Source organism: Gavialis gangeticus, unplaced genomic scaffold, assembly GCF_001723915.1.
Source record: "Gavialis gangeticus isolate Ggan-Ray unplaced genomic scaffold, GavGan_comp1, whole genome shotgun sequence".
Classification (NCBI taxonomy): Eukaryota; Metazoa; Chordata; order Crocodylia; family Gavialidae; genus Gavialis; species Gavialis gangeticus.
In genome coordinates, this window is record NW_017729005.1 from 10,062,193 (window position 1) to 10,072,927 (window position 10,735).

The window sequence follows — 10,735 nt, forward strand, 5'->3', positions numbered from 1 at the left end:
ACCAGGTTAGCGCGAGCTCCGGGCAGGCAGCAGCAGCAAACACTGCCTGACGCGGCAAGCGGGGTGGGCCACAGATCCTGCTGCCGCAATGGGGCCCTGGCAGGGAGCCTGCAGCCAGCGCAGGGCCCAGGCTGGCAGTGGGGGTGGGTTACAAGCTGGTGCTGAGTGCGGCGAGGGAGAGTGGCACCTTGCCCACTCCGTGCCCTGTGGCCCGCACTGCAGCCGCTCACAGCCTGCCTGGGGCTGCCTGTGCCTGCTCAAGACAGCCCTGTGGGCTGAGTGGCTGCAGCAGGGAGCACTGCCATGGGGTGGAGAAGGGGCCGTTTTTCCTTGTGCTCTTTCCCTGCCCTTCCCCCCCCACCCCTCTCCCTTATCTGAACTTCCTGCACTGGGGCAGCCACGTGTTCCGAGGCAGCAGCCCCTGCTGGGGCTTCCGGCTGGGGGAGCAGGTCCGGGAGGGCCCTGCTGTTGTGGGAGCCTGCCCAGGATTCCCCTGGGTCCTACTGCCCCTGGTTTCTGTCATTTTTGACAGAAACCAAAGACAGATAAATATTAATTTTCTAAATTTTTTAGGGGCCCTGCAGGCCTGATAGAATGGTCTCGTGGGCCGTATTTTCCCCACCCCTGCCCTAGAATTAAGATCATCAGGGCCTTTTGACTTAAATACATTCAACCCCTCTAGGTGCCCCTTTACTAAGTCAACACTAACAGTTGGTGGGTTGGTAACTATCCTGGGCTTACCTAACGTCCGAATCGGATGCGTATTTGTATTTGTGCCCAGGAACACGGATACAAAGAAGTCATTTAGAAGCTCTGCTTTGGCCATCCTATCTGTTACCAGGTACCCTAGTTCATGGGACCCTGTGTTACCCTGCACTTTCTTTTTGCTTCCTATGTACTTAAATAATGACTTTTTATTATTATCCTTAACTTTTGCTGCCAGCCTAAGCTCCATTTCCGCTTTGGCTCTCCTCACTGTTTCCCTGCAAGCTCAAGCCAAGCAGGTATACTCCTCCTTCGTGGCTGCCCCCTGCTTCCACAGCCTGTAGGCCTCTTTTTTTCTCCTCCAGGTGCTCCTGGATTTCTGTCCTCAGCCAAGAGGGTTTCTTTGCTTTTTTGCCCCCTTTTATGTGTATTGGGATGGTCCTTTTCTGTGCCTGCAGGATTAGTCCCTCGAGAAACGCCCACCCTTCCTGGACTCCCATCTCTCTGAGGCTTTTACCAGTCAGTCCCACCCTAACTAATCTCCTGAGGTTGTTGAAGTTGGCCTTCCTGAAGTGTAGCACTTCTGCCCTTCTACTTACCTTCCCCACCTTTCTCCAGATAGTGAACTCTGTCAATAGGTGGTCACTATCCCCTAGGTTACCTTGAACCTGCAGATCCCCCACCAAGTCATCCTCTGTGGCCAGCACCAAGTCTAGTAAGGTATTTCCCCTAGTGGGAATGCGTACTTCCTGCGATAGGTGCAGGTTCTGTAAGGAGGTTAGAAACTTAGGTGAACGGGCAGACCTGGCTGCCTGTTCCTCCCAGAAGATGTCTGGGAAGTTTAGGTCACCCATGACGACCAGGTCTGGGAAGTTTAGGTCACCCATGACGACCAGGTCCTTTGAGCGCGCTGCCTCTGAGAGCTGTCTCGAGAATTCTAGGTCTGACTCATCCCCCTGGTGTGGGGGCCTCTAATAGACCCCCACTACCAAGTCCCTTTCTCCCCAGACCCCCTGTAGTCTGACCCATAGTACCTCAATTTGCCCTTCTTCTAGGCCCAGGTTGCTGTAAAGTAGATGAAAGGAACATGCTTCTCCTGTGCTGCAGAGGACATACAGCATCCAGAAGAACAGATGTCAGTAGCAGAGTTGAAAATGCAAACCAAAAGTCATGATTGTGTCACTTCCTCTATCTTGCTGTCCATTAAATACTATTGAAATGCAAGAAGAGCCATGTTTTGTGCCTAATTGGAATGAATTAGGCTTTAAACATTCTTAATCCCCTGCTTTCATGCAAAGGTGAAACAACATTAAAAGCTATTGTAGGAAACTCTTCATTTTTATTTCTTTTAAGATAATGCATATGGAAGGACATTACGGCAGCACCATGGCTGGGTTGTGCGAGGGGTCTTTGCGGTAAGTGTGTTCCTTATTTACTGGTACAGATGGTTGGCTAGAATGTGGCCTGTATTGACCTGTTTTGTTTTTTATACTTTTTTGCTTTTAATATAGTGTATTAAAATGTAAACAAGGAGAGTCTGTGGCCATGCAGTCTCATTGGGATTTTCTTTAAATTTTAAAAATCAAGCTTAAGTGAGTCATTATTGGCATCTTTCCAGCATAGTGTTCATTTTTAAGTACATTTCTGAAAGTGGGTTCTCCGTCATGAAGATGTGCTCACTACCTATGCATGTATGCAGGACTAGAGTGGTGCTTCTCAACTGAGGTGCTGCAAGAATCTGCCATGGTTGCCACATTGTTAGCACCACAATGTTGGCACCACCACTGTTCAGGGTGAAACTGTCCCGCATGCTTGTTTTCATGAGACATTTCAAAAGCAAACTGAAAAGTGGCTGCAGAAGAAAGCTGCACTTGCCTGCATTGTAAGCAGGCAGGCATGCTGCTTCTGCTATAGCTCTTTGCTTCCAGCGTGCCTCCTGAAAACAGAGATGTGTGAGAGAGTTCCACCTTCCCCGTGGGCCTCTTTCTGAGAGATCCTATGCAGGGTTGGACCAGGAAGGGCTGCGGCAACAACATGTGCTGCTGCCACAGTCACTTCCCACTCTTGCTCTGCAGGAGGTATGTGGCACAGTTCCACTGGGCCACAGCAGTGGTGGTAGTAGGGTGAATAAAAAATAACTGTGTCATCAGTTAATAGCATGTTAATTAGTAATAGAGTGAGATCATGTTTACATCATAATATTGATATTTGCGTGGGGAGGGAGGGGTTAAAATGGGATGCCACTGAATTTTGAAAAGTTTTGGAAGCGTGTCTTGAGTCTAAAAACTCTTGAAAACCACTGAACTGGGAGCGAAGCAGACTTAGTTGTAAAAGCAAGACTTGCTTATTAACCTGTTTCCTCCATCACTCTATTTGAGTAATCTATGTTCAAGCTAGCAGTCACCCCGGTGTCTGTTATGTATTGTCTGCAATGTAATTTCTAAAGTCCCAGGCAAGTATGATGACTGTGATCTTCATGACTGAGGGACAAGGAGGAAGATTTGGGTGTAACATTTTCAAAAGGGTTTAAGCATAGGACTTTGACTCCTTTGTCTGAGTCTCTTCTGAAAATTGGATACAGGTTCCCCCTGAAAATATTCTTATTGATCAATGTAATATGTTATTATTTTAGTCTCAAGTGTAAGGAAAAAATCGCTACTTGCAGTGCTAGCACTTTCTAGAAACCAGGCCTCTTGAATGTCTAGGGATATGGGCCCCAAAACTAACCTGCCAATGGTTACTCGGTACTTTTAAAATCTTGTTTTAACTCACTACACTACCTCCTGTTTGTGTGTTATTTTATTATTATTGTAAATACTAAAAAATAAAATGTCTTAACTTACAAAATATCATTGAAACTATTTCTAAGATTTCATAAAATTAATAGAGCTAGAAACCAATAGGTATATGATCTTGTTTCTCCATCTGTGCGGTGTTTATCCATGTCTGCGGATTTAAACCTGTGTTCCTCTCTCAGTTAGCTTTAAGGGCCGCTCCAACTTACGAAGACTTTGTGGCAGCACTATCTGTAAAGCAGTGTGAAGACCAGGAGGAAGCTTTTTATAACGGAATGCAAAGAGACCTCAACATTTACTTACCAGCCATGGAAAAGCAGCTAAATATCTTGGACACTCTCTATGAAGTACATGGCTTGGAGTCAGATGAGGTAGTATGACAACAGCAAGACAGTGCCTTGAAACTTCAGGGACTGCGTTTGTGAACAAAGTTTTTTCTGAACAGCATTTCTGTTTGTTATATCTTCCTTAACATGGGAGGGGAAGGAATCATTGCTTCTTTTTTTATATGTACATATTTTTTTAAATGCTTGTTTATGTTTAAATGCAGAGGTACCATTTATTTTAGGGTTATGGCTGACTGCATGGTGAATACTTTCAGGTAAAAAAACTTTTTGGGGGTGTGGGGCAATTTTGTTTTATCATTTACACAAATGTAATAGAGCAGAGCTTGACTTTCTCACTCTAGCAGTTTGCACAGGTGCCAGGCACATATCCAGAAGGGCGGTTGTGATGTTAGCTCTGAGAACTGGTGGTATGTTAATGTTGCTGTCTTTCCCATGCCCATTCTATGTCTGTCTGTGTTGTGATGCTAGCATCAGTATCAATGTCTATTCTCCTTCCACATCTGTTGCACTGGAGGGCAAAAGTGAAGCCACCGGGTTGAGTGGTAAGTTTACTCCTTATCTCAAGCTTAATTTAGAGGGCATCCTTTTATTCTCAAAAATGATGTACAGCCCCCTTCAAATATTTTGAAGGTCTCCCAAGAGTTAGCCTTGATAACTGTATTCCTTTTGCCCTTTTCTTGGGCCAACATAAGAGTATACACCTTGCATAGCCCTGGGTGCAGTCCACCTTCTCCCTCTCTGTTAATGAATTTGAGGTCTCTTTCCAGTGTTACTGAACTATTGTTCAAAGGAATTTTTCTACCAGATATCCCCTCCAATTTCATCTGGTGGCATCAAGCTTGATGTTTTTGGTGTTTAAAAAATAATCCTCAAGTTCACTATGATGCCAGCGTTGTTGCTGATGTCACAGCACAGGAAGGTAAAGAGCAGGAAGGTTTTAAAGATGTAATCATCCTCATGTCTGCACCAGTACCATGACTGCTACCTTTTGCACTTGTGTTGTTCCTATGCCTTCAGTGCTAATTGCTGGAGCGTTTGGTTCAGATTTCTAATTGCTGTTTGTCAGCAAAGCTCTGCTGAGTCCAGCTGAAGATTTGTCTTATTGTATTTACCATGGTAATACGGTAGAACTTTTAACACCACCTGAATCTCAATAAAAGTCAGTGGGACATAAGCTTCAAAGTTTCAAAGTCAACTAGGTGTGTTGAAAAATGTACCCATAGTCATTTTTTCTTACAATGACCTGGTCAAAAACAAACCATGTAACTGTTGCGTGTCTTTGTGTGTGATTTAAGGACAAAAAGGCAGTCTAAGAATTGATTTTTATAAACATGCCCTTAGGTTAACATTATACTTTCTTTTAAAAGGGTGATTGCAAAAGGCTGACTTTGAAATAAGTGAATCCTAGGAAAATTAAAGTTCTTCAGAAGGCTGTCACTTGTTTGTAGCTGGTACCCATGTATTTCAGAAACATGTGACTGAATGAGAATTAAGAATAATGGAGACTTTTGTTACTTTTTTCTTTCTTGTGATACTAATAAATAAGTCATTACCACCGCTGCTACTATTAAAGAAAAGAATTAAGGGCTGGCCCTGAAGCTAGTTAAATGACTAAGGCTGAATCTGTCCCTTACAGATAGGTCCAACACTGTGTAAACTCACTTTTGTGCTCAAAAAGATCTCTAAATAATGTTTAGGACTTCTGCATAGGGGTGAGTTTTGCTTAGTGTATGAGAGGAGGCAAGGAAGCCTGGGAGTGGAGTGAATAATAATGCAGTGGCACGTTGCAAACATGGTCTCTTCCTAGGAGAAATACTTGTGTTCAGGTGTAGCAAAAAACACAGATACCAAGAGGACTTTAGTGAAGTATACATTGCTTGGTACCTAGCTTCCTGTTGAACAGGTTTAAGCAATAATTTCATGGCTGAGGCAAGGAATTTTGAAAATTTCCAACTTTAAGAAAAACAAAGTTCTGTAAAATCCAAACCCTCAAATGTTGGTACCTGAAGGGAATGCCAAAAACTGTAGTTCAGCATCTATATAAACAGCTTGATTTCACTCTTGCACTCTTCCCAGAGTTGCTGGTTATCTACAGTTCAGTTCTCACTGGTAGCAACAGGAGTCCAGGAACTGCGCTTCCTTGAAAACTAATGAATTTTATATACTCCTACCAAAATAGAATTGAAAATTTGACCAATATTTTCTTTGTTATTCCAACACTGAGAATCAAGCCATATGCATAGGGGTTTTCACATATAATTCTCCTTCCCATGAAGGTAAGAAATGCCACAGTTCAGTATAAATGGCTGTCCACTCCTATATCCCTTCACACTTATAGTTAGGATTCTTCACTTACCCAAAGCAGAGAAATTGGCTTTCTTGTTCTTTAGCTGCTGCTCTGGGAAGGTAGTAGAGTCAGTCCGCATTTCCACATAAATATCAGTCAGGAGAGGGAGGGTAAGAAAGGCAGAGAGCCTGTGAAAAATAACAATAAAAAGTTACTTTGAAGTTAAAATAAAAATTGGAGTTTTCTCTTGCTTAAGGTTCCCCTGATAATCAGAAGGGATCTCCAGTTTGTCATCATTATTTGTTTCCAAGGTAGAAAACTTAGTGACCTCATTTGAGTCTTCAGCTTCAAAACTGACTGTTTTCCACCAAATTTACCATTTGGGATAGGCAGGCTGACTAGTAGCTAGTTTGGTATATTCCCTGCTCAGAGGGGCACTCCTTTTCACAACATGTTTTCTTGTTTTCACTCCTCTTTGTAAAATTGGCCTTTTACTTGCAGTTGTATGTCAGGAGCTTGCTTGTGACCTTAGAGAACACTGGACCTCTTGATCGTTTCCTGTACTCTAATTCTATTCTGAAATGGTCCCAGAAATGGTCACAGAGGAGTCTCTCTGTGTTCTCTACTCCCACTGAAACCCATACAAATAAAAGGCATTCAGCACCTTGCAGAATTGGGACCTAATGGATAAATTTAGCAAGCAAATACATATGAGAATCCATTGCTGTAAAATTGATTAGCCCATTTCATAAAGTAAAGATTCCTTTGGATTTTAATGATTGTAAAGAGCAAGTGACTAAACACTGGTAGATTTAAATTCGGAGATGGAATTGAGTCCTTTTAGAGTGATTTAGGGCAATTTGATTGTTTGTTTTTAGTCTTAAAAGCATCTGGGCTTGCCTGGCAACTGAGCACCAAGCTTACTGTTCATCTGTCAACTACCAAATTAAAATGTCCTTGACTCGCAGATACTGACACTCTTAAAGTCTTCTGCACATTTTGCATGAACTGCATTGATTTCTTAACCTGCATTTAAGCGTTTCTGTAGCCCTTTCTTTTAGAAACACTTTTTCAGCTGATGTCTGGCAGTTGCATACTCTCAGGGAATCTATGTAGCCATGGCGCAAAAAAAACCAACACAGTAGCTTTACAGTAGGAATGTAAGGCTGCTTTTTTGTGAAGTTGTTATAGTTCAGTTTAGAACTCCAGCAGAATGTGTGACACTAGAAGACTATCTGATGCATTTTCTTGTTGAGACATGGTAAATCCCAAAGCAATCAGATAGAAACACTGTATAGTGCTGAATAAAGGCTGTCAGTATATTTTAATAAGGATGTATCTCTATAATATAGTGCCATCAGGATCAGCTGAGCTCCCCAATAATATCAGTAGAGTTCTGCTTAGAAATGGATATCATTTGTTAAATTTATTTGGTACTTTTAAAATGCACCCATTTTAAGATATTGTACTCAGCAATTGCATGTTGTAGCACCCTAATTGTACAAATTGGTAAAATGTTTTAGAGGTATGGATTAATAGACTGCTGAAAACTACCTTGGGATTTCGTCTTGCTGCTGTAGTGTGACTCACTAAAAACTAAACAAAATTCCATTTTAAGGTAATGTTTAACAAATGCTGCTTGGTATTTTAAGGGGCTTATACCATCACTATAGGAAAAGCGATCTAATAAAGCAACAGCAATGATAAGTTCACTGTGGCTGTTTGCTCTATGGTGCTGAGTATACTTCATAGTTTAAAAAAAAAAACCTGTCAAGCTTTTCTTTATAGTTTCTAGGCTTTGTATGTACAAAAATGAGCTACACAGTACTCCAATGATGGCCCAAAGAACTGGAGCTTAAGTGGCATTACTGCAGTTCAAAGGTGTGTGGACCACTGTAGAATATTATATTGTTTTTCAAAAATACATTTGATCTTTTCCTCCCCCTGGCCTCTCTTCAGCTTTTGTTTAAAAAAAAAATCCTGAATGGGCTTGAAGCCTAAATACACCCACCCCTCTTTACTTCCTGTCTCATTTCTGCTTTTCACCCAGGGCTTCTGCTTTCAGCTTAAGGCAGAGCTAAAATGAGGAGTTGAAAACTGCTACCCTGACTGTGCATAAAGTGATTTTAAAAATGGACTTTAAAAAAGGGCCCAAGCTGTAAAGTGACAGCAGAGCAGAAGAAGTAGATGAAGCATGCAGTCCCCTTCTTTTGAAGTGCCTCTCCCTGGCTCCACAACACTGTGTCAAGGAAATTAAAATGCTTTGAAGTTTTAATTTCACTTATGAAATCTAAATTGAGGTGCTTCAGCATTTGGCAGTTTCTACCTTTTATTGGCAAAAGCACAATTTCGGAGATGGGCTTATTTCTTGTCCCTGGCCTGCAGCATGCTGATAAGTCATCAAGGCAGAAGAGGCAGAACAGCTGAATTCAGATCCATCTTCCTTCCAAACAAATAAAACCCTGTAAGGCTCCAGGCTGCCAAATGCTCCAAATAATGTCACCTCTCTTTTTGTAGAGATATGGGCAGAATTTACTGATTTCCCAGCATGAAAGTGAGGCTGTGCCATGATATGGCTGGTCATGGTTATGGTCCATGTGATGAATTTAAATACTGCTGTGACATCAGAATGGCCCTACTACCAACCAATGTGAAAACATGGACTTGACACTTTTTTTTGCTTCTGACTCAGAAAAGCATTCATGCTCAGGTTAGAGCTTAAGCACGTTTTGTCTTTAAGCACACATCTAAGTTCCAGAGAAAAATAGACTTAAATGTTATCCTGAACAAGGATTAGACAAAAGCACATATTAAAAAGCTCTTCTGAACTGGGATCATAAACAGACAAGTACCTGTATGCACTCACATGCCTATATAGGCTTAAGTGGACAGATTACTCATTGCAGTCATGTGCATGCTTATTCAAAACACAGGTCTTGGCCTTAGCGTTTTTCTGTGTTGTGTTATTTTTAAATACACTTCCTATAACATAATAAGGCTAAACAGACACCCCAGATGTGCTCTAAACATTTCCTTTGTTCAATATCCTGACCATTAACTTGTTATACTCTGTCTCAAAGTTCACGAGTCCATATTTTCCTCTTTGATCCCTTTAAAAAAAAGTTTTGAAAATATGTGCGATTCCTATGGGTTATCCTGTTTTATCATGTTTCCAGACCATTATAGTTAACTAAACATAGCAAAGAAATCATACTAAATAATGAAATATCAAACACCGATAAGGCACATGGATTGGTTGTACATTTTCCTTTCCTAGCCCCTCCATTTTCCCCATCTGCATTGGGCATTCATATTATAAATAGCAAGCTCCATTTATAGTGAGCCTTGCTTAAATTTATACTATTTAAGGTAAAGGGAAGGTGTATTGCCCTGTATCTTAATTGTATTTTGTTTTGACTAACAGGAACTAATAAACCTTCTTCTGTTGTGTTGCAAACATAGTACTGATACCAAATCAAATGAAAACAGGTCAGATTCCAACATTGGTTTGGAGTCTCCAGTCTATACTGTCTGCACCAACAAAGCACTACTCTGCACCTAGCGTTTTTTTCCTCACCCCAATAAATGTTTAAGATGTCTGTGTTTTATATTATTTAGTTATAATAAACTTATTTAAAATAAGCATGGTTTAAAATCTCATTCTTTCTCTGTCTGATTTCCTGAGTTTTATGAACTTTATTGTTTTGGTTTAAGGGAGGGATAGGATGAGTCAGAGCTTTTAACTTCTTGTCAGAGTTGGAGATTCTTTATTGTAGGCAGTATGATCCTGGTTACTGGAGGCTGCCTGTTGGTATGAAAGTGGCCATGCAAGTAGAATCTGTTTGATTAGTAGAATAAAACATGCTCAATAGTAGCTGAATCTGTCCATTATTTGGGTTTCTTTGGTTGCATAAGCTCCAGGAAGTTATACAGAGAAGTTAACCCATTTAGAAAAGAGAATTCAGCCTTTTAGTTGCTCTTCCACACAACACCTCTTGTGTGAGCATAATCCTCTGCCTGCTTGAAGCCATGGAAGCTAAAGGAGTTTTTTTTCCATATATCTACCTGGAGGAATATATGTGCATCATCTCAAGACATGGATGAAGATTACTCCCATTTGACCCATGCTGTGTCTATTTAAAATTAAGTTAGGAGTATTTGGAGAGAACTCAGATCCTCTCTTTCATCATATGATCTTGGAAAGGAATTTGAATACTGGGTCTCTAGCAGCATGACCTGGACAAGTCTAATCAGTGTTGGAAAGGGGAGGCACTTCCTGAACCTTTTGGTTTCATTTGAAGTGGTATGAACATTATTCATCCCGTGAGCCAATTTATTCTTCAGAGCTGAGTTTTGAAACAGAGATGTGGCAGCCAAGAGGAGCTCTCTGAAATAGGACTGTGGTCAGTTGGAAGGAAGGAGGCAGGCTGCCTTCTCCTCCCTTCACGCGCATCAAACAAAAAGGTGCATTCAGTTGGCTCTGCTGATTTGCCATATTCTTGAGCACTGGGAAGTCATATGCAGGCCTCACCCAGCATTACACAGCCATGCCTGAATGATCATATCACTAGCTCTGCTGAGTGGGACACTTATATGTGGAA

The 10,735-nt window shown here is 41.5% G+C and overlaps 1 protein-coding gene across 1 annotated transcript in view; it reads left to right on the forward strand.

Annotated features, from left to right (window-relative positions):
* Positions 1-6,326, forward strand: part of PLEKHA8 (pleckstrin homology domain containing A8) — a 52,737-nt gene extending 46,411 nt beyond the window's left edge. Inside the window, exons 13-14 of the mRNA XM_019508648.1 lie at positions 2,059-2,120; positions 3,683-6,326. Coding sequence (XP_019364193.1) covers positions 2,059-2,120; positions 3,683-3,880 — 260 coding nt within the window. The 3' untranslated portion in view covers positions 3,881-6,326. The remainder of the gene's footprint in view (positions 1-2,058; positions 2,121-3,682) is intronic.
* The last annotated feature ends 4,409 nt before the right edge of the window (positions 6,327-10,735 follow it).